Here is a 16,213-nt window from a genome sequence, read left to right as displayed (position 1 = left end):
TCATGTTCATTACAGCCACATTCTCAGATGCAATTACTAGGTCAAGCACTCTCTGCCCCCTGGTATTTTCCACTACATGCTGTCGCAGATAGTTGTCCCTTAATAACCGCATAAAATTCAATTCCTTCCTCCCATGTGCCCTCTCCTCTTTCCAGTCAATGTTACCATAATTGAAATCACCCATAATAATTACCCTCCTTCCACTCATTTCTTCTATTTGCCTATGCATACTATCCCCACCATCTATTCCATCACCTGGTCTATAGCAGCACCCAATTGTATATTTTGTTCTGCTAGCCACAATCTTACACCAAACAGCCTTAAATGTGCTCTTTTCTCTATCCTGCAGTTCAACTTCTATACTCCTTGGCTGCAACTCATCAGCTATCATCAATAACACTCCTGCCCCCTTTTTATTCTCCCTGTCACTCCTGAACACGCTATACCCGTCGCATTCAATCTCACTAGCTTTATCATCTTCTGTCAGCAATGTTTCACTAATACCAACAACCTGTGGCCTGGAAGTGCCAACCAAGGCCAAAAGCTCTTCCTTCTTGTTCCTAATACTCCTGGCATTAGTGTACATGAATTGCAGAAGCCCATTAGTCCCATCCCTACTTTGATGCCGTATACTAACTATCCCATTCTGATTTGTTGTCCTTCGTACTCGCTCGGGCATATTATACTCATTCATACACTCAACTGCCTCCCTAAAGTCTGCATATCTACTCTCCACCCCTTAATAAATCTAGTTTCCCTTAGTCTGTACATCCACTTCCACTTCATTCATCAACACTTTTTCAAGCCTCCGTACACCAAATCCATTCAAATGTAACCCATCCATCTTATATAAATCCTTTCGCCCATTGAACTCACTCCACACATCCACAAATTCCACACCACTCTCCATGCATAACCCATGCATAAAGTCATTGGCAATTATGGCCCTCCTTCTAAACACTTCACTGTCATACCACGGTAAAATACTCACCATCCTAACTCTCTCACTCTTCTCTTTTGCTACCTCAAGTAATTTCCTCACATCCTCTATCATTTCCATTTTGTCTTCTTTCAAATCATTTGTTCCTGCCACGATTATCATCTCTTTCACCCTCTGTTTTTGCACTCGAATAGATTCGCTGACGTCCTTTATGTTTGCACCCAGCTGGTACGATTTCGTCAAACTCTCAACTAACACACCTCTTAATAGCGAATCTCCATACAGCATTCACTCCTTCATTTTATTGATGTTTACGAACATTCTATTATTTAACGTAACAGACTTTCGTCATTTATTAGTCGGTATGTTCAGCACATTTTTCCATATGCTCCAGTTGACTTTTTGCTCTGTGTATCGCTCTGCTCAACCTTGCGATTTCGCTACTTGCATCTATCTCACCATTTTCATTATCAATTAAATCATCCATTTGTTCTGTATTTACCTTCATTTACACTTTCAACGACGCCCTCGCACCTATCTGGTACTACCTCGCAATTCCTTATCACATCGCTATTTTTTATATTCTGACTATCATTAATGATATCACTCTCGCCACCCGAAACATGCTTGAGATCCTCATTCTCCTTACACTTTCTGCACATATTAACTCCACTATCACCATCTAACCAGACTTCCACCGCTCTTCGCAAAGCATACATCTCACAAACAGCACATTGCATAAACTCTTTTATATCAAAACTCTTAAATGCTATCTTATCTTAAAAATAATAATTAAAATAACACAGAAAACACACAAAAATCGCACAGACACACCAAGAAACAAAAAGCAAACAATACTACATAAAATTCTAGTAAAATTGCCAATGATAACATAAAATACTACTAATCTTTTCAGGAGCTCTCGACAAGCCGACGATCATATCAGTGCGACATCTACCAACGATATGCACTGCAAAGTTTGCCAGATAGAAGAAGGAGAGGTGATGATTGAGACATTTAAACTGTTGAGAGGTGGTCACAGGGTTGACACTTGGGAGTTCTTTCATTTAGTGGAGCAGGGGAAGAAGTGAGGACAAGGGGTCATCTCTGGAAATTGTGAAAAGGAGGTTGTGAGTAAGAGGGCGATGAATGGTTTCTTTGCATGGAGGATGGTGAGAGTATGAATGGTGAATAATGAGTTTAAGGAGTGGTATGAGAGGCTTTGTGTTTTCTAGAGTGGGTCTCCCATGATGAGTCTTGTGGCTCCATGGAAGTCCTGAATAATAATAATAATAATAATAATTTAAATTTAAATCCCTGAAAAAAAGAAATTGATAACAAAATGTATAGAGGGAGACACTTTTCTGAAGATAAATCTAAGTCTGTGCACACTGTAATGGATGAGTAATTGCTAAAATAAATTAAATTTTAAGAAAAATAGATAAACATTTCAAGACATTGAGCTCTGATATTAAAGCATCCAAATATATTCAAAATTTATTCCATATTTGCTAGAAATTACTTAAGTTTTTTAAAACATTTTTATATATTTCTTATTATTTCAAAATTATTCGCATTTCTGTCAGGACCTTAAACACTGCTCAACTTACAAAGAAATTCTATCCTCACTACACCCTAATTGGTATATGTTCCGAAGAGTACAGATTAATTTATATAATGTGAAAGCAATTATATAATACACAGTCAGTCCTTGACTTACGAGGTAGGCAACTTACCACCACTCATACTTACAAGGCAATCACATTAATGCATACATACATACTGTTTAGTGCTACAATAAAACACCTACTATACAGCTGCATCTGTGGAATATGGAGTCTCTGGGGGAAAGGTTTTTCACTATAGAGGTTTTTTTTATTTCAAAAATAAGCTACCACTATATGCAAGTGCTGTCTATTATTAGTTGGTTTAAATATGTCAATTAAATATACCAGTTGCATAATTATTGGTTGTATAATTATACCCCCCCCACCACACACACTCATCTACATAATTTTGTTTTGATGGAAGTACATGCCATAATTTATGAAGTGCCTCCCCACTCCAAGGTCAAATACAGCACAAGATGGTTTATCCATGCTCCTCATGAACGTGTTAATCCTATTATATTATTTTTGACTTCTGCAGTTGGTTGAAAAGTCTAATGACAATGCACCACCTGTCATATGGTAGCACTTTTTCATCTGTGATTTTTTTAGTGGCATTATTTCGTTGTGAAAATAGCCAGCAAGTGAAAAAGTGATTCTTCCAGTGATATGGAAAAGAAAAGGGAAAGACAACTAATTTAGAAAAAAAAATTATTTAATAATTTATATATATATATATATATACTTGTTGATGAGATTTGTTAATGAGAGAGTCCATAAGGTCTGCTATCCAGGAGGAAGAATGAGCAATATAATTCATGCTTTGGACATGAGGAGGAAACAATCAAAAGAATTAGATGTGGTTGTGGGAACAAATGATTTAAGTGGACATAAGGAGAATGAAAGAGAGGATATCAAGAGGTTACTGAGGAGAGTCAAAGATAACAGTATAGTGGGAAAAGGTTGAGTGTGTGCTCTCAAGATATGATAATGATGAGATGAGATGGACTGTCAGAATCTTGAATGGCATGCTGGCAGAGCTGTGTGGGAAGTGAGTGTGGCTTGTAGATATATGGCATGTATTTGAGGAAAGAATGGAATTATACAGACATGACAGATTGCATTTGAATGGCTTTGGAGTGAATGAACTAGAGAAACTGTTGCTAGATGGAAGTGCAGTGTATGATGCAAGCAAGAGATCAGAAGTAAGAGATGAAGCAAAATATCAGGAGAGTGGTACGGAAGAGACCAAAGTGCTTGGGAATGGAAACAGTAGTAGTGTGAGAGATGAAAAGAGAACAGGGATGCAAGAGGAACATGGAAAGTCTGAGTGGACAGAAAGAGTGTATGTTAGAAATAGTAGTGAATGTATGGGGATGATCAACACAGAAATGGAATGAATCAGAATGTGAGTGGGGTAGTTGAGGCTAAGAAGATACATGTTGTAAGTGGTGATAAAGGTTTTATTTAAGATTGGGCAGGTATGGTGGGGAAATCACAACCAACAAATGGCTTGGGTAGGACTGGCTACAGAACTAAAAGTGTTTATATACAAAAGCCAGGAGTATCAAAAATAAAGGAGATGCAATGGTTTCACTGATCGAATTTATTCACCCCAAAATCATTGAAATAAGTGAAATATGGTTGAATGAAGATGAGATCCTAATTGGAATAGAAATGAAAGGGTATACAGTGTTTTTTGTAAGGATAGAAAGGACAAGAAGGGGAAGGGGTAATGCAGCTGATGATAGCAGGGGAATTATGACCACATAAGGTAGACCACATAAGAGAGGAAATAGTGGGCAATGATTCTGACTGAGACAGTGTGGTGTGAGGTGGAGGATGGTAGGAAGATATATTTAGTTGGATATTACTATAGGCCAGGGAATTTGGAGGGTAGCGATGAAGAAATGTATAAGCAACTTGGATTAGTGAACAAGGGAAAGGTCATTTTAATTATGCAGTATACATTAGAATTTGGGAATAAGGAAATTGAAGTACTGGAGTTCTAGAGAGACAACTATCTCAGGCCGTATGTAAAGAAGGACATGCAAGGACTGGGAGTTGTAGATCTCATCATTTCATCAGAGGACATAATTGTAAATGGGGTTTCGTACTTCCCTCCAGGAAAGGATATATATATGAAAGGTTGGTGCGTATGACAAGGTTAGAAGACCACTTGGAGCTAAAGCATGGAATGAGGAGTTGAGTGGTAAGGAAATAAATACTGCTTGGGAACTGACAAAGAAATGCATAACACCATTAACCACCTTACCAGTCATTATGAATCAAATACGCATCCTCATACGCTTCGTATCAATCATATTTCAATGTAATATCAATGGTATTACAATTTTAATATGCACTTCGCATCCATGCTAACTTGGATGTATATATACGTCCTGGCATGGTTAATGAGTGAATGTAATTCTGAAGGTCAAAAGACTGAATAAGTTAGGTGTAAAATGAATGAATGAGGAGATTAAGTATGAAATCTGGAAGAAGAAGGCACGAGACAGCACAAGATGAATAATGGTAATCATTTGCATGAAGAGTATAAAGGGCAGACAGCCAGGAGAGTGACTCAGTTGATATAGACAACAAAAGAGTACGAGCAAAAATTAGCAAATCAGGCCAAGAAAAACCTTTGTGAGATTTTTCAATATGTGGCAAGTAGAAAGAAGAATGATTATAGCAAGATGCTGCTAATATATGAAAGTGGGAGCAGAGGACATAGTTGAAATACTCGGTGAGCAGTTCATCCTGATGAACTGCTCATCCTCAGTGTGAAATCAGAAGCACAAGTGTAGAGAATAAAATGAGAGAAGACTTAATGATAAGGGAACAAGATATATATGAGGTGTTCAAGGTAGATATCAATAAGACAATAGCAATTGATGATATATCACCAGGTGTCTTAAGGAAATGTTCTAAGGAATTAGCATAAGCCTTTGCCTATCTGTTTAACAAAAGTCTTGCAACAGCACAAATTCCAAAGGAGTGGAACAAAGGCAAAATTGTTCCACTTCACCAAGGTGGTGATGTTAAGACTAAGGCAACAAATTATAGTCCAGCCTGTATATCTTGAGTTGTAGTTAAGATATTGGAGATAGGATACAAAAGTGGGTTGATAACAGTTGTATCCTTTGTGCTTGTCAGCCTGAGTTTGTTAAAGGAAGATTGTGTTTTACCAAGTTGCTTGTGTACTATAACAAGGTAATGAATGTATTGGACAAGGGAGATGCATATACACAGTAGTATACTTAGATTTCGTAAAGGCTTTTGATAGACTTGTGCATTACAAGTTGATAACTAACTGAAGCTGATGGGACTGGATGATAGACTGCTGCGCTGGATAGGTGACTAGCTATCAGATGGGTATCAGCAAGTTGTGTATGTGGGGACAGTATCTCAACTATCTCGAGAAGAGGAAAGTCATTACTGGTGTTAAGGACTTGGTCAGGACTCGTATGGTTATTGTGCACAGATTTGGTTTCCTGGTTTTCATTGTGATGAGGATATATTTGAGAGGGTCCCGAGAAGATCGACTAAGGTCATATGTGGGATATGAGGACAAACTGAGGAAATGCAGTTTGCAAGTGAATGGGAGGAAGAGAGGGAGATGATTGAGACATTTAATTTAGTAAAAGGTTGTTGCCAGGTTAATGTGGAAAAATTTTTTCACAGAATGGGAGAAGGGCATAGTACAAGGGACATACCTGGAAGCTGAAATAAGGAAGGTGAGCAGGGGCATAAGGAGAAGGTTATTTGCATGAAGAGTGGTTGGTGAGTGGAGTGCATTGCATGACACTGTGGTGAATGCAGATGCACTGAATAAGTTTAAAGCACAACTTAGGCTTTGTGTGTAACATATGCCTCCCACAATGGGTCTTTTGACTCCATGGAGGTTATATGATGTGTATAATTTTCATTTTCATTCTTTTCATAGATATACAATATACAGTGATTTCTGAAATGACTAGATTTTCAGAATGGAACCAAGGACTGACTGTGTATAACTGAAAACAAGAGAAAGAAGTTCTCTAACTCCATAATTTTTAATGTATGCACTGTTTATATTATATTATATTATATTACAGAAGTAGGTCATCTTTAACCAAATGATGCAGATCATTTCTGGTTACGAACGAGATACATTCCTGAGAATGTCTTTAAGTCGGACTTGTATGTAACTCAGATCCCTAATGAATAGCGCATATACGGTAATAATAACAATACCCCTGTGCTAGCCACTAGCGTAAAGATGCTGCGACAATGAACTGCTTACACCATGTGGGTTTGTTTACATGTGCGGAAGAAACTAGTTCCCGAATTATTAATTTAATTATTTAATTATTAATTATCCTTATGGGGAGCCTTGGGAGCCCATTCGTAAGTATGAATGCTGTAAGTCAGGTCGTCTGTAACCTGGGGACCACCTGTACTGCAAACTGCACTTATGTTATTAAATTAAACATTTTCTTAACAAAATGTATTTACAGGTATTCAATATATTCTCCATTCTACCTAATCACTACTGTTCAGTGTTTGGGTAAGTCATGTATTGTATTCCTATGAGCAAACATTTTTTGTTGATGTGTTTGATATCACAAGTCACTTCAATAGAAACCTCATCAATGGTTGTGAATAAAGCATTTCCCACTGGAGTGCTTCTTTCATCTTAAGGAACAAATCTAAGTCTAGAGGACTCTTTTCAAGGAAATTAGGAAAGAACAGGAAGAAAGTGCAAAACTTTTGAAATGCATCTCATGTTGCTATTATCATCATCATCAGGTCTCCAAGGAGCCAACAGACTCATTAAGAAAGGTTTGAAAGGCTCTCTCTCTCTCTCTCTCTCTCTCTCTCTCTCTCACACACACATATACACACACAGAGAGAGAATTGAAAAGATGCAAGAAAATCTAAGAAAATTCAACAAAAATCGAATAAAGTTCAATGCCTTATAGCCATATACATAACTAGAGGAAGGACAGTATCTTTTGAGTTAGCTTGTGTAATTGCTTGTCTAACACTAATCAGATTGTAAATGAAAGAATTCTGCCTTATATATGAAATTACTTAAAGAGAATATGAAGGAAATGCCAACATTGATGCAAACCTATACAAACTTCTGCTTCACTACAGTAAGTGGACTCACCCCATAAAGACATATTAAGGAGAGGAAAGCTCTGAAAGCATCAAAGAATACAACACATATGCTGATGGGAAATGTTGGTTGTTCTTTCATAGTATACCACAGCCAATCCATTATAGATATATAAAAATCAAGTGGATATTAAATCCAGCATTATTTCAAAGCCGAAAACAGAAACTATAAAAGTTTCTAATGAAATTTGACCAGAGAGCTTACGGGAATATACTTGCCGGTATTTACGAGTTGCCCTAGCCAGACCTTATAGGAGACAGGCCCGCTGTGACAGCATCCATATATTCGCCTCCTATTGGTCCATTTTGATAAAGTTTCACTGGTCTGACAGCTGTTTCAAACTGGTTTGTTTTCATCAGGAAAGCTAACTCCATTCACTTGCTACTCAAAGTGTCTATTCAAATCCTCCTCCTTCTCTAAAACTACAACTGCTTATATATGACTTCTGAATTATCAACCTGGCTATCCATTGGTTAATTTGGACAGCCAAAGTAACTCATGCTATGAGACCAGTATATTGTCTGAAAATTGTGTGTGTGTGTGTGTGTGTGTGTGTGTGTTCGTTTGTTCATTCGTTCTTCTGGCTGATTTGTCTGTTTTACAGGATGAAAAACTCAAGTTTCCAGGAAGAAAGTCAAAACCAGTGACCTTTTCATATGCATAGAATTTATGCTTGTTGAGAATATATTGTTGGAGGTGGAAGAAATAAGAAATCTGGGAGTGATAGTGGATAAGGATCTGAAATTTAGGGGACACATAGCCAAAATTGTGAAGACAACACAAAGGCTTCTGGGAATGATGCGAAGGACACTGACTTGTAGAAGTAGGGAGATTCTTGTTCCATTGTATAAGGCTATGATTAGGCCACACATGGACTACTGTGCCCAGATTTGGTCACCTGGTTTTCAGAAGGATGAAGAGATGTTGGAAAGGGTCCAGAGGCAACTTACTAAGGTAGTTTCTAACTTCTGGAATGTCGAATATGAGGAAAGATTGAGAAGATGCAACTTGCAGAGTCTGGCGGACAGGAGGAAGAGGGGAGATATGATAGAGCACTACAAGTTATTAAGGGGTTGTTATATGATCAATGCTTGAGAAGTTCTACAGAAAATAGTGGGAAATCGGGGGAGAACCAGAGGTCATCCCTGGAAACTGTATAAAGAGGATGTGAGTAGGGGAGTGAGGGGCAGGTTTTTTTCGTGGAGAGTTGTAAATGATTGGAATGCCTTGCCAGAATGTGGTGTCTGCAAGGAGTTTGAATGTGTTCAAGGCAGGGTATGATGAGCTGTGTGTGTGTGTGTGTGTGTGTGTGTGTGTGTGTGTGTGTGTGTGTGTGTGTGTGTGTGTGTGTGTGTGTGTGTGTGTGTGTGTGTGTGTGTGTGTGTGTGTGTGTGTGTGTGTGTGTGTGTGTGTGATAGAAGGACCTCCCAGATGAGTCTTTGACTACATGAGGTCTTGGGGTAATAATAATAATAATAATGCCTAGCAATATACACACCCAAAAGGGAGTATGCTGTGCATTATGGGATACTGAAGCAATCGAAGGGAAGTCAGTCAACAGCCTCTATACAAATAGCCTAATTGAGAAGATACTTTAGAAGCAAACTTTATTTCCTTACAAATTATTTGTTTTATCCAAAAGGATAAAACAAGAATATAGTTTCTTGTCAAGTATAGTTTACTTTGTAACTAAGTGAAAAAAAAACTTCTCGCTGATAATTAGGTAATTTTTTGGTAGAACCAATAAATAGAATACAAAATTTAATGTTTATTTTAAACATTGAATAGTGATGTTAAAAACTTGGTGATTAAATCAAATTTGGCAGGATAGAGAAAAATTAACATAATGAGGAAATAAATAAAGCAATATTTACCAGTTGGACTATCGATTTCTGTAATTTTTTTCTCCCCAGCATACACAGCATAGCCAGTCACTGGAGCACCATTTGAAGTACCCATAGGATTAATGGTAACAGGCAACCATGTGACAAGCAATGTACCATCTTGTGGTCCAGCTTCAATCTGAATATCCACAGGTGGATCAGGCAGACCTGAAATACAAGAGAGAAAAATAACAAAATAATTTTATTTAAAATAAAGAGCAAATTTTATTTTAAAATAAATAACAAAATAATTTTATTTAAAATAAAGAGCCAATAGGCTTCATTTCGGCGATGTAAACATTATTTAAATTAAGGGGATAATCAATCCCACATTGTTTTAAAACCGAATAAGAAACTCAAAGATCAGAATCAAAGAGTTTCATGCCAAATATAGTAACTATAAAAGTATCAGCGACTACTAGCGTAAGCATGTAGTTCAAGTACGCAGTACAAACTAGGGCAACTCGTAGCAAAGGTGGGGAAAGTTCTGAGTTCTGATCGCTATACACTTAGTATTATACTTGGTCTAGCTATTCACTGATGAGATCTCAATAAAGATTGAAACCGGTCTGGGTAGTGACCTCCCACCATAATGTATAACATCATACATCTCCTAGGAGATGGGTTTTACATTATGAGAAATACTAAGAATAGTGATCAGAACTTTCCCCACCTTTGCTACGAGTTGCCCTAGTTCGTACTGCGTACTTGAACTACATGCTTACGCTAGTAGTCGCTGATACTTTTGACAACTCTGCTATATGAGTTGTCAAAAAGGTGCACCCATAAATTATTTAAAATAAAGAGCCAGTAGACTTCATTTTGGCAATGTAAACATCACTTAAATTAAGGGGATATTAAATTAAATCCCACATTGTTTTAAAACCGAATAAGAAACTCAAAGATCGGAATCAAAGAGTTTCATGCCGAATATAGTAACTATAAAAGTATCGGCGACTACTAGCGTAAGCTAAAGCACGTAGTTCAAGTACATAGCACAAACTAGGGCAACTCATAGCAAAGGTGGGGAAAGTTCTGATCGCTATTCTTAGTATTTCTCATAATGTAAAACCCATCTCCTATGGAGATGTATGATGTTATACATTATGGTGGGAGGTCACTACCCAGACCGGTTTCGATCTTTATTGAGATCTCATCAGTGAGTAGCTAGACCAAGTATAATACTACGGGTATAGTGAAAAGAACTCATATACTCTGCTATACGAGTTGTCAAAAAGGTGCACCCATAAATTATTTAAAATAAAGAGCCAATAGGCTTCATTTTGGCAATGTAAACATTATTTAAATTAAGGGGATATTAAATTAAATCCCACATTGTTTTAAAACCGAATAAGAAACTCAAAGATCGGAATCAAAGAGTTTCATGCCGAATATAGTAACTATAAAGTATCGGTGACTACTAGTGACCTCCCACCATAATGTATAACATCATACATCTCCTAGGAGATGGGTTTTATATTATGAGAAATACTAAGAATAGCGATCAGAACTTTCCCCATCTTTGCTACAAGTTGCCCTAGTTTGTACTACGTACTTGAACTATGTGCTTTAGCTTACGCTAGTAGTCGCCGATACTTTTATAGTTACTATATTCGGCATGAAACTCTTTGATTCCGATCTTTGAGTTTCTTATTCGGTTTTAAAACAATGTGGGATTTAATATCCCATTAATTTAAATAAGAACATAATAATATTACTACTAATAATAAGTAAATAAAAAAGAATAAACAGTAAATAATAAAAAATAATAAAAGTATATACAGTAAATAAAAAGAATAAATAGCAAATAATAATGAATAATACTAATAAATAATAAAAAGAAAATTAAGTCCCTCCATAGAGCAGTTAGAAGAACAATGGGATAATAATGCTCCCTTTGAACAGAAAAGACCTCAGTTCAGTTCTCATTGTGACAAGAAAAATCTTTATATGGACTTCTTCAACTGAAGGTGAGTTTGCCAATTTCATATGATAGTAGCAGGATTTTTTTCTCTCAAAAATTGAGTTTTTCATCCTGAATATAGAGATATCATCCAGAGAATATACACAATTAACAGACAAAAATACTATTAGTGGGTGGTAGATGGTATTGTTAAAAATACAGAAGAGAATATAATAAAACTCAAACTGCAGAGTAATGAAGATAACTTAGACATATGGTTAAGCTTACAATTTACAGTATAATTACAATACCAAAGGAACAAAATAAACAATTACTCTTTTATATAGGTTTATAGTTATATAGGTGTATATAAAGAATATACACCTATATAACTATGTTATATAGGTGACAAGTGGTTTGAGAGTGTTGGATCTGGTAATAGCATCAGAAGATATATCCATAACCAATGTAAACACTCAGCCTCCAATTGGGGAGTGTGACTATGCCATCTTGTTCCGAGAAGTTGCCAAACATGTGGAATTCTCTGTCAAGAAAGCGTTTATATTGAACTATAAAGCTTGTAATTATGACAGACTTAGGAGGCATCTTGGAACAGTGCCATGGCTTGCTAAGCTACAGGGAAAGAATATGAGTAGTGCATGGGAAGTGGTCAAAAATTGTTTGAGAGAAGCAGTATCAGACTGCATACCCAAGGTCAAGATTGGAAATATAAAGCAAGATCTTCAAAAAAAAAAAAAAAGAAGAAGAAGAAGAAAACAAAAAGAAAAAGAAAGCACTGTAGAGGGAATATAAAGAAAAAGATGATCAGCATACTCATGAGCAGTACAAAGTGCAAAAAAAAAAGAGTGACTAACATGGTAAGAAAGGCCATATTAAATTATGAGAGGAAATTAGCGCAGGCCAAAAAAATAGTTTTTTTGTTATATAACAAGTAAGAAGAAAAATGACTATGGTAGGATGACTTTAATCAATACTGATGGTAGGAAGGTGACAGAGGCAAAAGAAATAGTTGACTTCCTGAGTGATCATTTTGCAAAGATGTATCATCCAGGTGGAGACTTTGCAGTTGATGTGATAGAGACACATTTCAAAATTGAGGTAGATGAACTGGAGGTGTTCAGCATATTGAAAAATATGAATGTGAATACAGCAGTGGGACTGGAGCACAGGAGAATAAATTACTGAGGCAGGACCTACTAAGGTAGGTCCTGCCTCAGTAATTTATTCACATTTTGTAATACGGTGACAGTAGAATTGGACAAAGGAAATAGCTATACAATGGAAAACTATTACATAAGTTGGAGCAAATGGGAATGGATATGAGGCTGGTGGCATCGATAGGGGATGGCTGAGAGACAGACATCAAAGGGTAGTGTATGGTAGAGTAGAATCAAGGTGAATGAGAGTGACTAATGAAGTTCCCCAGGGCTCTGTACTAGGACCACTATTCTTTAATTTGTACATTAATGATATAGCAGAAGATCTGAAGGGGAATATTCAGTTGTTTGCCAATGATGCAAAACTAGGGAAGGCAATAATTGACAAAGGTGACATAGATATCTTACAGGATGATTTTAATAAACTGGCAGTGTGGGCAAAGGAAAATTAATTTTCCTTTGATTTTGTAATTTTTCCAGATACCTAACTCCAAATCCAATGCAAATTATTTTATTATTTTTATTTTTTTTAACACATGCATGTGCATTTCAGTTGATCCTAATGGTATGGTGTTTTACCTGGCTATCTCACAACTGCATATAAGGAGAGATTCCAATTGCAATATACCTTCCTTGTTGCTTAATTTTTAACTGTATTACTGACAGTGATCCACAATACATAAATTGAAATATCTATAGTTAATCTATGTTAATTAAGTATTTTCCAACTGTATCTATGTGTATCTTATAACAGAAATATCAGTCATTACAAGTCCTTTCTTTCATTCATCAGCTTCACATCATATTTCTAAAAACTGCATATTCCTCCTGGATCACTTACACACTGGCTCATTTGCAATCAAAGTCCTTCACAATTTGTGAATTGGTGTCTGTGAACCTCTTTACATGGTAGATGAATTTCATTATTATTATTATTATTACTATTATTTTATTATTATTATTATTCAGGCTTCCATGGAGTCAAAAGACTCATCGTGGGAGGTCCTTCCTAAGAAACACAGTCTATCAAGACTCATCGAGGAGAGGTCCCCCCCTAAGAAACACAAAGTCTATCATACCACTCCTTAAACTCATTGACCATTCTCGCTCTCACCACTCCATCAGGCAATGCATTCCATGGTTCAACCACCCTCCATGCAAAGAAACCACTCCTCACCCTCTTGCAAACAGTTTCCTTTCATAACTTCCAGGGATGGCCTCTCGTCATCACTCCTTCCCGCTGTTCAACCAACTGAAAGAACTCCCCAGTGTCAACCCTGTAACCACCTCTCAACAGTTTAAAAGTCTCAATCATATTACCTCTATCACCTGTCCTTCTTCTATCCACCAAACTCTGCAGTCCACATTCCCTCAGCCGATCCTCATAACTAACATGGTACAGTCCTGAAACCATCTTTGTTATCCGCCTTTGTACATTTCCACAGTTAATTTATCCCCTTCAAATCCTGGGGACCAAATCTGAGAACAATAGTCTAAGTGTGGTCTGATCAGAGACTTATATAATGGAATGATAACCCTTTTATCTCTGCAGGTCAGTGTCCTTCTCATTATTGCAGCAATCCTCTGTACTACCTTCACCACCTTTGCAATATGTCCCCTAAATTTCAGGTTTCTATCAATCATCAACCCATCCCAGATCTCTTGTCTCCCCTACTTCCTCCAGTATAACTCCTCCCATAGAGTATGCAGCATCCCATCGATGTTTCTCAAACCTTAAGACCTTACATTTCCCCCATTATCCCCCATATGAGACCACCTCCTGCTTACTAGAGGCTTAAAGTGGCTTGAAAGTCTTCCATGTTTGGTCTGAAGAGCAGAAGTTCCAGATTATCAATTCATATATATATATATATATTAAAAAAAAAGAGCACTTATTCATTCTTTACAAGGAAAAAATCTATCCTTTTACCACCCATCCAGAAGTGGACAAAGCCATATATCATTCCTGTCAATAGTGTTCCTGTCTGCCCATAGTAAGTCAAGTTGCACTTGAAATTTGCTTACTATGGGCAAACAATTATATGTTAACACTGTTAACATATAATTGTTAACAGTGTTAACAATTATATGTTATTACTGTAACAATTATATGTTACATACTACTTGAAGAAGTTGCATAAAAAAAAAGAATATCATATAGAGATTAATGTGAAATGGGTAACAACAAACACATTAACCTTCTTGCATGATATTCTTTTTAATGTAGATGAAAAATATATTTTATATCTATGCAGACTGAAGAAGTTTACGATGAAACTTATTTAAAATATAGCATCCAATATTATACTGATATCCATAACAAATTATTATATTTATTAACATTAAGTATGCCTAATTTTATTGCAATATACATTTTTAATTGAAGGTATACAATTTCTTACCTTTTGGTAATGTTCTGAACTCCACTGTAGCAGACAGAACATCAAGTTTCTTTGGATTATCATTGTTGAAAAAAAGACGGCCTGGCCGAGCTCTCACAGATACTCTGTATGTTGTATTAGGTGCCAATCCTAAACAACGGATTAAAAAAATATGCTTTCTGACTTATGTTATTATTATATTGAAAACAATGAAAAGTAAACACGATTACATCTTTAAAAGAAAGGCAAAACCAACTAAGATGATTTATACAATGTGAAAAACTGTTATACATTACTCAAATATTTCAGGGGCTGCACTGCACAACTTGTGAAGACATCACATTGGATAATGCCAATGATGAAGAGGACCCTGACATGCAAAATTATGATGCCATTGTATAAGGCCATGATCAAGCCTCATATAGATTATTGTGCACAGATTTGGCCGCCAGGTTTTCATGGTGATGAGGATATGTTGGAAAGGGTCCAGAGAAGATTCACAAAGGTAGTCAGTGGTATTTGCAATGTGGAGTACAAGGACAGACTGAGAGAGAATGTAAGTTTCAAAGCCTCGTGAATAGGAGGAGGAGGAGGGGAATATGATTGAGACATATAAGATAATCAGGGGTTGTTATGCTTGTCATGGAAGAGATTTTTCATAGAATGGGAGGGGGGGGTAGAACAAGAGGCCATTGCTGGAAACTGTATAAAGGAGGGTGTGAGCAGAGAGGTGAGGAGCAGGTTCCTTGCATGGAGAGTAGTTGGTAAGTGGAATGCATTGCCTGAGTGTGTTGTGAATGTAGACACACTGAATCAGTTTAAAGTACGGTTGAATGAGCATTGTGTCCAATAATGTGTACCTCCCACGATGAGTCTCTGACTCCATGGAGGTCAAATGTTAATAATAATAATAAGGCAACATGGAATGGGAATTAACTCTGGAGCACACACACTCTAGGATGATTGGAGAAATTGCATCAAAAAATTGATGCAATTTCTCCAATCAATTTCAATTTGCAATTTCTCCAATCAATTTCAAATGCAATTTCTGACTGCATCAGAAATTGCATCGAAGGTCAAAAAATTTCCAGATCAGGAAATTTTTTGACCTTCTTTTTGATGGAAGATTAATTGGTTTGCATCTTTGGAAGGAT

The 16,213-nt window shown here is 36.7% G+C and overlaps 1 protein-coding gene across 1 annotated transcript in view; it reads right to left on the bottom strand.

Annotated features, from left to right (window-relative positions):
- The window catches only part of LOC150102039 (RIMS-binding protein 2-like), a 540,578-nt gene that overhangs the window by 211,520 nt on the left and 312,845 nt on the right, over window positions 1-16,213 (bottom strand). Inside the window, exons 23-24 of the mRNA XM_090399955.1 lie at window positions 15,081-15,209; window positions 9,589-9,765 (exon numbers count right to left, since the gene is read on the bottom strand). Of these exons, the coding sequence (XP_090256081.1) occupies window positions 9,589-9,765; window positions 15,081-15,209 (306 nt within the window). The remainder of the gene's footprint in view (window positions 1-9,588; window positions 9,766-15,080; window positions 15,210-16,213) is intronic.

Source organism: Typopeltis vanoorti, chromosome 11, assembly GCF_054136105.1.
Source record: "Typopeltis vanoorti isolate ZY-2024b chromosome 11, IOZ_Tvanoo_1.0, whole genome shotgun sequence".
Classification (NCBI taxonomy): domain Eukaryota; kingdom Metazoa; phylum Arthropoda; class Arachnida; order Uropygi; family Thelyphonidae; genus Typopeltis; species Typopeltis vanoorti.
Note: the sequence above shows the minus strand (reverse complement) of the source record. Positions and strands in the feature narration are given on the sequence as shown.